Source organism: Macaca thibetana, chromosome 17 (assembly GCF_024542745.1).
Source record: "Macaca thibetana thibetana isolate TM-01 chromosome 17, ASM2454274v1, whole genome shotgun sequence".
NCBI classification, from domain to species: domain Eukaryota; kingdom Metazoa; phylum Chordata; class Mammalia; order Primates; family Cercopithecidae; genus Macaca; species Macaca thibetana.
This window is the reverse complement of record NC_065594.1, coordinates 6,473,738-6,487,306: the sequence shown is the minus strand read 5'-3', so window position 1 is coordinate 6,487,306 and position 13,569 is coordinate 6,473,738. Positions and strand designations below refer to the sequence as shown.

General features: G+C 39.5%; 1 protein-coding gene across 2 annotated transcripts in view; it reads left to right on the top strand.

The window, feature by feature from the left end:
- USP12 (ubiquitin specific peptidase 12) overlaps positions 1-13,569 on the top strand; it is a 104,743-nt gene that overhangs the window by 76,879 nt on the left and 14,295 nt on the right. For both annotated transcript variants that reach the window (XM_050766899.1, XM_050766900.1), the window contains 2 exons: positions 4,791-4,867; positions 4,984-5,067. In XM_050766899.1, coding sequence (XP_050622856.1) covers positions 4,791-4,867; positions 4,984-5,067 — 161 coding nt within the window. The remainder of the gene's footprint in view (positions 1-4,790; positions 4,868-4,983; positions 5,068-13,569) is intronic.

Below are 13,569 nucleotides of genomic sequence, written 5' to 3'. Positions count from 1 at the left end.
TCATGCCCGGCCAGTCATGTTCTTTAAAGCATTTTCCCCGCTCAGTGCAGAATCCGGTTTGGAGGGGGGCATTGCATTTAGTTGTTTCTTTAGCCTTTTTTAACCTGAAACATTTACATGGTCTTTTTTTTTTTGTTATAACATGGAGATTTTTTAGGAATATGCCTCCCCAGACTTTTTAAAATGAGATGTTCTCATATTTAGTTTCTCTGATGTTTCTTCCTAATTAGATACAGATTATGCATTCATGGCTATAATAATACATCGTTCATGTTGTGTTCTTCTTGGGGCATCACATCTGTAGGCACACACTATCCATCGTCCTCTCGTTGGTGAAATTAATTTTTGATCACCCAGTCAAGGTAGTGGTGTTTCTCCATTTGATTTATTTATTCGGAGACAGGTTTTTGCTCTGTTTCCCAGGCTTTAGTGCATGACACTGTTATAGATCGTTATAGCCTCAGACTCCTGGGCTCAAGTGATTCTCCTGCCTCAGCCTTCTGAGTAAGTAGGACTACAGTGCCTGCCATCACCCCCAGCTAGTTTTTAAATTTTTTGTAGAGACAGGGTCTTGCTGTGTTACTCAGGCTGGTCTCGAACTCCTGCCCTCAAGCAACCCACCTGCCTCAGCCTCCTAGAGTGTTGGGATTCCAGGCATGATCCACCGTGCTGGGCCAGTTGTTCCATTTTATGATGACTTTTTTTTTTTTTTTTTTTTTTTTTTAAATCCCCTTGCAATTAATAGGCAGTGTGGGGGGAGACACAAGTACTTCCCTCCTCATCGAAATCTCGCCCAAGATTCAGCATGCCTTTATGATTTTGCCTGATCTCGTCTTTACTATGACAGTTGCGCTGCTAGGTTTTCATAACATTGGAAAAGAGGATCCACAGGCAAGAAAGCTGAGTCCTGTAAAGTCTCCCTAGTTTTGCCTTTTCCAGAATATCGTGTAGTTGAAATCATATAGGATGCAGCCTGTTTGGATTGGTTTCTTCCACTTAGCAATATGCATTTAAGGTTCTTCCATGTCTTTTTATGGCTTGATAACTCATTTCTTTAATTTTCGGCCGAGCAACATTCCACCGTATGCATGTGCTGCAGGTTTTAAAGTTCATTCACTTACTGAAGGACGTCTTGGTTGCTTCCAGGTTTTGCCAATTATAAATAAAGCTCTATAAACATTTGTGTGCAGGCTTTTGTGTGGATGTGAGTTTTTACTTCCTTTTTGTAAATATCAAGGAGCATGATCACTGGATTGTATGGTGAGAGTATGTTTAGTTTGATAAGAAACCAACATTCTGTCTTCCACGGTGGCTGTACCATTTTTCCTGCTTACCAGCAGTGAATGAGAGTTCTTGTTTCTCCACATCCTTGCTGACATTTGGTGTTGTCAGTTGGATTTTGGCCATTCTAATAAGTGTGTAGTGTTATCTCATGTTAATTTGCAAGGCCCTAATGACATATGTTGTTGATCGTCTTTTCATCTGCTTATTTATCATCTATATATCTTTAGTGATGTGTCCAGATCTTTTGTCTATTTTTTTAAATCAGACTGTTTGTTTTCCAGATCTTTTGGCCGGATCTCAGCTCACTTTTTTTACAGGCGCCCGCCAATCAGACTGTTTGCCTCCCAAAGTTTTCTTTGAGTATTGTTGAATTTTAAGTGGGTTTTTTTGGGGGGTATAATTTTGGATACTAGTTCATAAATCAGGTGGGTTTTTTGCAAATATTTTCTCCCAGTCCGTGTTTTTCATTCTTTTAGCACTGTTTTTGGCAGAGCAGAAGTTTTGTTTGTTTGTTTGTTTGTTTGAGATGGAGTTTCGCTCTTGTTGCCCAGGCTGGTGTGCATTGGCGTGATCTCAGCTCACTGCCACCTCCGCCTCTGGGTTCAAGTGATTCACCTGCCTCAGCCTCCCAAGTAGTTGGGATTACATGCATGCACCACCATACCTGGCTAATTTTGTATTTTTAGTAGGGACGGGGTTTCTCCATGTTGGTCAGGCTGGTGTTGAACTCCCGAACTCAAGTGATCCGCCCACCTTACCCTTCCAAAGTGCTGGAATTACAGGCGTGAGCCACCGGGCCTGGCTGGCAGAGCAGAAGTTTTTAATGTTTTAATAAAGTCCAACTTTTTCTTCCATGCATTATACTTTTGGTGTTGTATCTAAAAAGTCATCAATAAACTAAACGTCCCTTAGAATTTCTCCTATGTTATCTTCTAGGAATTGTATAGTTTTTCATTTTTAAATTTATGTCTATGATCCTTTTTGAGTTAATTTCTGTATAAGGTATTATAAGGTTTATTCTGGGTTAATTTTTTTGCATGTGGATGTCCATCTGCTCCAGCATCATTTGTTGAAAAGATGATTCTCCATTGAATTGCCTTTGCTCCTTTGTCAAAGATGAGTTGACTCTATTTGTGTGAGCGTGTTTCTGGGCACTCTCTTCTGTCCTGTTGGTCTGTATATCTGTTCTTTCCCCATTACCATGCTGTCTTGATTACCGTAGCTTTAGAGTAAGTCTTAAAGTCAGGTAGTCTTGGTCCTCTGACTTTGTTCTTCAATATTTTGTTGGCTTTTCTGGGTCTTTTGCCTCTCCATGTAAACTTTAGAATCAAGTTTGTCGATATCCACAAAATAACTTGCTGGGATTTTGATAAGGATTTTGCTGAACCTATAGATCAAGTTGAGAAAAAAATATCTTGACAAAATTGAGTCTTCTTATCCAAGTATATGCACTATCTCCCCTTATTTACCACTTTTTTTGCTATCTTTCATTGGAGTTTGGTAGTTCTTCCTCGTATCAATGCCACGCGTGTTGTGTTAGATTTCTATTTAAGTATTCATTTTTGGGGGTGCTAAGCACCAACTATGCCAGGTAGAAGATGGTAGATGAGTAAGACATAAGCCTCTGATCTCAAGATACTCCTGTGGTAATGAAGACTGGCAAACCAGTGTTCAGGCAATTCCAGTACAGTGTGTTATTGTATGTGTATGCACAGGATGCCATGCCAGCCAGAGAATGGTAGACCTAATCCAGGTGGGAGTGGGAAGGATTTGGACAGGTGAGGGACGGGCTTCCTGGAGGAGCTTATGCTTGTATTTTAGAAATGCAACTGGTAACGTCTCAGGTGGTAGGAAGCTGGTGTCTGCAACACCCTTTTCCGGTGTTCTCTATGAGGGTTCCTTCTCAGTCTCATTCATTGGCTTCTCTTTTTCCATTCTTTAAATGTGGGTGTTCCCCAGGTTTCATTGTCGGTTGCTTCTCACTCTGCATTGGGAGGATCATGATCCTGTTCCATTTTATTATCACATGTGCTGATGAGTCTCAACTCCAGATCTCCACCCTAGACTTCTTCCCTGAGTTTTAGACTAGGATCTCCCCATATTGTGTATGACGTGACATTAGGACATATTAGTCCAATAGCAGCCAGATGTCTTCACAACCACTTTGGAGAGTGAAATACTGCCCTACTTGGTGACCACTTGGCACCAACCCAATTGCAAATATAAACATAGTAATTCATGCGCCCAGGTGATCTAGAACATCCTTGTGTCTAGGTTTTTACATGATCATAAAAGTGAACATTTCAAATGACCCCTGAGGCAGTGTCTGAGGACTTCTTTTTGAGGAATACAAAATTGATTTTGAGAAACACCAGACTGTATAACTTTTACTTCTCTATAGCTTACATGTAAATTCCTGCCTGATCTGGCTTTAGCCTACCTCTACCATACTATCTCTTGTCACCCTACCCACTTTTCTACAAAATTGATGTATTTTCCTTAAACATATCATGTTCTCTTTTTTTTCTCTCTGAGTTGTCTGTGTTTCCCCTTCTTTTTCACCAGACTTTTTGAGACTCAGGTCAGTTATCTTGTAGTGTTAATGTATCTTCCATCGCACAGTGGAATGGCATCTTAGAGAAGGGGTTTAGGTCCTACGGTTAGCTTAATGTTGAAGTCAAGGAAAGTCAAAATCACCATTGGAACTCCCTTCAACTGTCTATAAAATACGCTCTGCACAGTACCCTGGTTTACTTACATTTGCATAAATACATACTATGTACAGCCACATGTTCTATGACAACTTACTGAGCTTATAATCTCGATGCAGTATTAAAATGGGATGGTGTTTGCTTAACTGAGTGGATGAGAGGCCCAGGGAGCTGAGTCAGACGTATCTTCTGTTGCACATGTACCTTCAGGATGGACTTGCTGATAGATATAGCTAGGAAGATTTATGTCTAAAGTTCTGTCCTATTCCAATTCACATGAGCAAGTGATAACTTTCTAAGATTATTTACCCATAAATCAAACAAAACTTTATATTACATTTTTAGGAGAAATAAAGTCAGTCACAAATGAAGAATGTAATTTAACATTTTGGGCTAAATTTTTTTTTTTAATGACAAAACAATACAGATGTCCTGTGTGAAGCATTTTTGTTCAGTCTTGGCCTATGTTTTTTTAAGAATCAGTGTGTATGGTACAGTTTATTTCATGCTTTAAAATAACACAAAGACTTTGGAAAATCATGAACTCTCACATCATACTAGCCTTTGCCAGAGAGAGTCAGTCAAAAGTGTACTTTGGTGTTTTATTTATACATCTGGTATGGTTTGTTTATTCAATGTCCTTTTGGATAATCCAAATTAAGTAGTTTTCTTTTGAACTTGAGGGAAAAGAATTGTTTACTTACTAATAGTAATAGAATGCATTTAATTCTGTTAATTGGGAACTGTGGTTTACTAGTATTTGAAAAAATCAAAGATAATTCACTATTTTTACAGATAAGCAGCAAAGATGAAGATTTTTTAGACCTTTCTGTTGACGTGGAACAAAATACATCAATTACTCACTGCTTAAGGTATATGTAGAATTATTTAGTTTGAAATTTAATAATTATTTTTAGTCTGGAATTTTTTTAAATGGATAATGATTTCCTGGTATCTACAAAATAAATTTGTTTTGAATTTCACACAGGGGTTTCAGCAACACAGAAACTCTATGCAGTGAATACAAGTATTACTGTGAAGAGTGTCGCAGCAAACAGGAAGCACACAAACGGTAATTTAGTGCTTTATGGATTTTTAAGTGATTTTTTTTTTGCAATTGGTTTTGGAGGTGGGCTTGGAAAAACAATCTAGGAAAATTTAAGTTGAGTAAAAATTCTTAATTCTATCACTAACAGTTAATGTTCATTAAGTATTACTAGGTAAATGATATTCTACTTGATGTTTCTTTTACAAAAACTCTGTACCCTCAAGTGATTTCCTATGTCTAGCAATTATTTAATCATCATAAACCAGTACAGCTAAAATATTTGGCTTTGAGGCTTTCCTGATGATGTAAACTTTTTTCTTGGTGAAGAGAGTTGAGGGAGATAGGACTCCCCATTCTCCATCCCCCACACCCCCAGTTTCTGCTTTTCCTACATGGGATGTTGTACATTCTCTTAGCGTGTTATTGTAAGACTGGTTTGGTATCAATAAATGGAATAATAAACATCATCATCATCATCATCATCATTACTTCTTATTTTGAAACAATCTCAAACTCAGAAAAGTTGCATGAATAGACCAAGAAAGCTTTTTTACCCTAAATCATTTGAAGGTGAGTTACTAATATGTACCTCATGGCCCCTGGCACTTTAATAGATATTTCCCAGTAACAGGGACGTTCTCCTATGTTCCCACATCCATCCAAATCAGGAAAGTAACACTGACATGCTACGGTTACCACAAACCTTATTTTGGTATCACAGGATGTCCTGGTAATGACCTTTATAGAAGAAGGATTCTGTTCAGAATCCCACATTACATTTAGCATTCGGTCTCTTTAGTCTTTTTCAATTTGGAACAGTTTCTCAGTCCTTTCTTGACATTAATGATACTGACTTTTGAAAATCGTAAGTTAGTTATTTTGTAGAATGTCCCTCTTTGGAGTTTGTCTCATGTTTTGCTGTGGTTAATTCAGGTTATGTATCTTGGACAGGAATCTTACAGTGTTTTTCTCATCGTGTCCTGTTAAGTAGCATATGTGACTTGATTTGTGCCGTGTGTTGGGGGTATCCCCAAGATCACTGCTAGGACAGGTGATTTCCTAGAAGGACTCACAGTGCTCAACACCCAGGCATGCTCACAGCTAAGATTTATTACAGGAACTGGATACAAAACACAGTCAGCAAAGAGAAAACCAGGCAAGTGCCCGGAAGTAACGGTCCCAGTGGAGTCACAAAAGACAGTTAATTCTTCCCACATTGAATTGTGACAACACAGGAAGCTCATTACAGACTGAGTGCCCTGAGTTTTTATTTGGGGCTAGTCATGCAGGTACCCTCTGCCTACCATGCCCCCGAATTCCAGACTCCCAGAAAGAAAGCAGGAGTTCAGCATAAACTGTCTTGTTTGTTCAAACAATTTAGGCACAGCGAGACACTCTTATTATTTGGCAAGCGGTGGGAACATGTCCGAAATCCAAGTTTCCAGATGCTAAAAGGACCATCCACGCAAGCAGGCCTTTCTAAGGATAGTTTGAGGCGATGTGAATCCCTTTCTGAACCTCCCGTTACTGTTCTTGGCTGTTGTTGAATGTTTGAGTGAAAGTTGCCCAGATGTTTTACAGAGTTCTTCATGTTAATCTTTACTTTTTCTCGTTGTAATTTAGAAGTGTTTTGTGTAGAAGTATTTTGAGATTGTAAATATTTCATTCTTCATTGAACTTTCATTTTATTCACTTTTAAAATCTTACAGTGGACTCAAAGGTTCCTGTTTTATTCAATGGATTGTTATCCATTAGCATTCTTACTTCCATGCTCACATTATCTACAATCTGGCCAGGGGGAGCTCCTCCAAGCTGGCTCTTCTCTTGATGTGCCCAGTCATTCTCCAGGATTTCTTTCCTTTCTGACTCAAGCTCTTCAGGCTTGTTTTGCTCTTTCTTTGCCCCTACTCTGGAATAAGCCATTTCTCCAAGGAGCCCTGGTTTCTCTTAGGGGAAAACGATAAACTAAGACCTTGTGTAGTTGGGCTCATTGCTATTGGAATGTCATTGTTCCTGAGCCCGCTTAGTGAGCAGAGCTAGAGGATAGATGAGTATTTATAAATATACACACAAAATTTCATATCTGCATTTATTTCTCTTCTACATCTATTGATCTCTTTATCTGTATTGAAAACCATGAATACCCAGTGATAATCTTCTTGTAGCCACCACCGTAATATTTGTAATTCCTTTCTCCGACAGTACAGTTGGCTGCTCTTATCCTTACTGTATTTACTTATTTGGTCAGCGCACCTTTAGGTAACCCAGCTTGTTCTCTCTACCTTCCTGCCCCCACTCCCTGCATGCATATGCGCGTGAACACACAAACACACACACATCCTTCCCCACTATATTAACTTATTTGGTCGGTGCACTTTTTGGTAACCCAGCTTATTCTGTCTGCCTTCCTGCCCCCGCTCCCTGCATGCACACACATGCATAAACACACACACCCTTTTCTGCTTGGGCTTCGCCTTCTCCTGCCTGTACAGATGTCTGTTATTTGGCCCCATCAAATAGTTGAACTGAGTTGTTCTTTAAGGGAGGGGAAGAGCTCAGATTTTTAAGTGATTATGTTTTTGTTTTGGTCACAGACATTTCCTAGGAAGGAAAGTGTTTTTGGTAATGGACCACAGAATCAAAATAGATTACTCACTGTTTCTGTCCATTAGTGTATATGATGGGGAGCACCTCAAAGAAGTTTAATCAGAGGGATAGGGGCTAAGGCATTACATTCATCCTGAAAACGCCTTCGAAAGTACCTAAGACCATTGGATAAGTAAGAGTCAGGGACTAAATGTAGCTAAGAGAAATACACCTTTCAGACTACTGACTGTAGGGAGGAAGGCCCATCTGTGAGCAAAAGCCACCCTTTCCCTCGAATGATGGTTATACAAGTAATCACATGTGAGGAATTGAGAATTGTCTGTAAAATCGAGCTCTTTGTTTTAAAGATATGAAATTTTAATGTATTAGAAAATACATGAAGAATGTGTATTCTTCGTAAATAAATTAGAAAATACAGATAAATGTAAATCAAGAATCACTATAAAAGCTATAAAATGTTAACATTTTTGTATATATCTTAGATTTTTAAAGTGTGTATGTATATACATACATAGTCCCCAAAATGCTATCAAACTTTATGTGCAAGTTTGAAACTTTTTTCACTTAAAAAATTGCGACCATGTTAATGAAAAAATATTTTTATATCCTTAGGAGGTGGTGCATTGTGTGTGTGTCTGTGTGTGTGTGTGTAATTTTATATATATGTGTATATATGTGTGCATATATATAAAATATATATATATGTGCATGTATATATGTATATATTTTTTAAAGAGACAAAAGATCTCTCTCTGTCACCTAGACTGGAGTCCAGTGGTGCGATCTTAGCTCACTGTAGCTTCAGACTCCTGGGCTTAAATGATCCTCCTACCTCAGCCTTCTGTATAGCTGGGACTAGAGATGTGTGCCACCGCACCTGAATAATTTATTGAATTTTATTTTTTACGCAGGATCTTGCTATGTTGCCTAGACTGGTCTTGATCTCCTGGCCTCAAACAGTCCTCCTTCCTCAGCCTCTGGTGTGGCTGGAATTACAGGAGCCAGATACCACGCCTGCTGTGTAGTAGTTATTTTTTTTGTATGAACATACCATAGTACCATGTATCTACCAGTTGTCTAAATCTAACAATTTAGATTTTTTACACTGTTATGAACAGTAAACAGTTTTGTGTGTATATACACATATTCCCCACATATTTTTGGACACTTTGTAGGATGAATTATGCATAAGTTCCTGGAAAGACAACTTTACAGAAGTTACGTATTTCTCATTAGGATCTAGCATCAGCCTTTCTGATAATTTGTGGTGTGATATTGAGCAGTTTATTTAGTATTTTTGACCTTTACTTGGATGAATTCACTTCTGAAAGTTTATAGTTTTCAGTTTTGGAATAATAGGATAAGCTTGTGTTGAGTATACAGATCATAGTTCTTACTAAAAAACCAAAAATCAATTTGACGGCCAGACGTGGTGGCTCACACCTGTAATCCCAGCACTTTGGGAGGCCAGGGTGGGCAGATCGCCTAAGGTCAGGAGTTGAAGACCAGCCTGGCCAATATGGTGAAATGCCGTCTCTACTGAAAATAAAAAAATTAGCCAGGCATGGTGGCACACATCTGTAATCCCAGCTACTCTGGAGGCTGAGGCAAGAGAATTGCTTGAACCTGGGAGACAGAGGTGGCAGTGAGCGGAGATGGCATCACTGCACTGCAACCTGGGCAGCAGAGTGAGACTCTGTCTCAAAAAAAAAAAAAAAAAAAGAAAAAAAGAAAACATTCCATTATAATAGTATTAGAAACAATAAAATACTTAAGAATAAATTTACATGGCAGAAGACTTGTATATTGAAAATTGTAAGATGTTACTGAAAGAAATTAAGATACAAACAAATGGAAACACATCCTATGTTAGTGGATGGAAGACTTAATATTGTTAAAATGTCCATACTACCCAAAGCAATCTAGGGATTCAGTGCAGTCCCTATAAAAATTCCTATGGCATTTTCTGCAGAAATAGAAAAAAACATCCAAAAATCCACGTGGAATCACAAAAGACCCTAAATAGTTGAACAATCTTGAGAGAGAAGAACAAAACTGGAGGCATTAAACTTCTGATTTCAAAATATATTTCAAAAATACAGTAATTAAAACAGTATGCTACTGGCCTAAAGACATATGGACCAGGTGGAACAAAATGGCCCAGAAATAAAACCATACATATGCAGGCAACTGATCTTCAACAAGGGTGCCAAGAATACACAGTGGGAAAAGGATAATGTCTTCAGCAAATGGTGTTGGGAAAACTGAATATCCACACGAAAAAGAATAAAGTTGAACCCTTACCTTACATCATCTACAAAAATTAGCTCAAGATGGATTTAAGACCTAAAACTATAGAACTTTTTTATTTTCATTTTTTCCATCTCACTCTGTCGCCAGGCTGGAGTGCCTCCCCCTCCCGAATAGCTGGGACTGCAGGCACGCACCACTACACCTGGCCAATTTTTGTATTTTTAGTAGAGATGGGATTCCACCGTGTCTTGAACTCCTGACCTTAGGTGATCCACACACCTCAGCCTCCCAAAGTGCTGGGATTACAGGCATGAACCACTGCCAAATGTTAATTTTCTTTCTTTTCTTTTCTTTCTTTTTTTTTTTTTAGAGATGGAGTCTAGCTCTGTCGCCCAGGCTGTAGTGCAGTGGCATGATCTCAGCTCACTGCAACCTCTGCAACCTCTGCCTCCCAGGTTCAAGCGATTCTCCTGCCTCAGCCTCCTGAGTAGCTGGGACTATAGGCGTGCGCCACCACGCCCAGCTAATTTTTGTATTTTTAGTAGAGACGGGGTTACATCATCTTGGCCAGGATGGTCTCAATCTCTTGACCTCGTGATCTGCCCACCTCGGCCTCCCAAAGTGTTGGGATTACAGGCGTGAGCCACCACGCCCGGACAATAATTTGTTTGTGTGTGTGTGTGTGTGTGTATAAATGCAAACATGGATTTATGAGTGACAAAAAAAGTGCATATTTTTATTGTAGTTAAAAAGATAACAAAATACATAACCTAGTTTGAGACCAGCCTGGCCAACAAGGTGAAACCCCGTCTCTACTAAAAATACAAAATTTAGCCAGGCATGGTGGCAGGAGCCTGTAATCCCAGCTACTTGGGAGCCTGAGGCAGGAGAATCACTTGAACCTGGGAGGCAAAGGTTGCAGTGAGCCAAGATGGCGCCATTGCACTCCAGCCTGGGTGACAAGAGTGAGACTTCATATCAAAAAACAGAAAAAAAAAAAAGAAATCTCCCAGAAAGGTTCATCCTGAGAACACTGAAGAATGATTTTTGGGAATGTTAATGATGTACCACAAAATTCGTATTTTATGATCAAATGATTTGCTGTATAATATTTTATTTTAGATATTCATGCTCCTGAAGACTCACAAAATAAAGGAAACTTTATCCAGCCTTTTCCAGAATTTACTTGCACATAGACTCCGTTTATATAGCATGCCTATTGAACTTTGTAAATAGCGCAGTTCCGGAAAGATAGTGGTTTGGGAAATGTCACTCTAATGGTCATCTATACGTTTATCCCATGGGAGGTTAAAGCATAGAGGTGAGAGGACAGTGATCACCCTGGGGAACTGTAATGAGAAGGGATTGATGGCTGCTTCAGGTGTTGATTTCCTGTCCCTGGCTGCTGGCATGGGGGTGAGGGGGAGGCTGAGGCTGAGGTCTTAGAGAACAGCACATTGCATTTCACTGTACAGCACCTCGCAGATCCTGCGGTTTTTACAGATTGAAGGTTTGTGTCAACCGTGTGTTGAGCAAGTCTATCGGTGCAATTTTTCCAACAGCATGTGCGCACATTTCCTGTTTCTGTCACATTTTTGGTAATTCTTGCACTATTTCAAACTTTTTCATTATTATATTGTTACGGTGATATGTGATCAGTTATCGTTGATGTTACTATGTTAATTGTCTTGGGAGCACCATAAACTGCACCCGTTTAAGATGAAGAACTTGGCTAGGCACGGTGGCTCACACCTGTAATCCCGGCACTTTGGGAGGCTGAGGTGGGCAGATCATCTGAGGTCAGGAGTTGGAGACCAGCCTGACCAATGTGGTGAAACCCCATCTCTACTAAAAATAACAAAATTAGCCAGGTGTGGTGACACATGCCTGTAATCCCAGCAACTTGGGAGGCTGAGGCAGGAGAATCACTTGAACCCAGGAGGTGGAGGTTGTCGTGAGCCGAGATCGCGCCATCGCACTCCAGCCTGGGCAACAGGAGCGAAACTCCATTTCGAAAAAAAAAAGATGAACTTAAATGTTGTGTGTTATGACTGCTCCACCAACCTGACGTCTCCCCCACCACCACCTCTCTCTCGGGCCTCTTTATTCCCCGAGACACAACAATATTGAAATTAGGCCAGTTAATAACCTTACGTGGCTTCTAAGGGTTCAAGTGAAAAGAAATATTTGCATGTCTCTCACTTTAAATGAAAAGCTAGAAATAATTAAGCTTAATGAATAGGGCATGTTGAAAGCCAAGATAGGCTGAAAGCTAGGCCTCTTGCACCAAACAGCCAAGATGTGAGTGCAAATAAAAAGTTGTGAAAGATAATTAAAAGAGCTACTCTAGTGAACCCACAAATGATAAGAAAGCAAAACAGCCTTATTGCTGACGTGGAGAAGTTTGGGTGGCCTGGTTAGAAGATCAGACTAGCCACAACATTCCCTTAAGCCAAAGCCTAATCCAAAACAAGGGCCTGTCTTCAATTCTGTGAAGGCTGAGAGAGGTGAGGAAGCTGCAGAAGAAAATTTTGAAGCCAGCAGGGGTGGGTTCATGAGGTTTTAAGGAAAGAAGCCATCTCCATAAGATAATAGTACAAGATGAAGCAGCAAATGCTGATCTAGAAGCTGCAGTAAGTTATCTAGATTGCCTAGCTAAAATAATTGTTGATGGTGGCTACACTAAACAACAGATTTTCAATATAGAGGTAACAGTTTTCTATTGGAAAAAGAGGGCGTGTAGGACTGTCATAGCTAGAGAGAAGTCAGTGCCTAGCTTCAAAGGACAGGCTGATTCTCTGGTTAGCAGTTAATGCAGCTGGTGACTTTTAAGTTGAAGCCAGTATTCATTTACCGTCCCTAAAATCCTTGAGTTTTAAGAATTATGCTGAATCTACCCTGCCTGTGCTGTAGAAAAGAAACAAAGCCTGGATGACAGCACATCTGTTTACAGTATGATTTACTGAATATTTTAAGCTCACTATTGAGACCTGTCACTCAGAAAAAAGATTTCTTTCAAAATATTATTACTCATTGATAATACATGTGATCACCTAAGCACTCTGATGGAGACACACACAGAGATTGATGTTGTTTTCATGCCCGCTAACATAAGCTCCATTCTGCAGCCCATGAATCAAGGAGTTATTTTGACTTTCAAGTCTTATTATTTAATATTTTTTAAGGCTATAGCTGCCATAGATTGAGATTCCTCTGATGGATCTGAGCAAAGTAAATTGAAACCCTTTTGGAAAGGATTCACAATTCTGGATGCCATTAGAATATTTGTGATTCATGGGAGGAGGTAAAAATATTAACATTAGCAGAAGTTTGGAAGAAGTTCATTCCAGCCCTCATTGATGGCTTCGAGGGGTTCAGACTTCAGTGGAGGAAGTCACTGAAGATGTGGTAGAAACACCAAGAGAACAAGAATTAAGAGCCTGAAGATGTGACTGAATTGCTGCAATCTCATGATCAAATTGCTGCAATCTCATGGTTTGTTGAGATGGAATCTACTCCTGGTGAACATGCTGTGAACATTGTTGAAATGACAACAAAGGATTTAGAATATTACATAACCTTAGTTGATAGCAGCATCAGGGGTTGAGAGGATTGACTCAATTTTGAAAAGTTCTGTAGATAAAATGCTATCAAACAGCATCACAT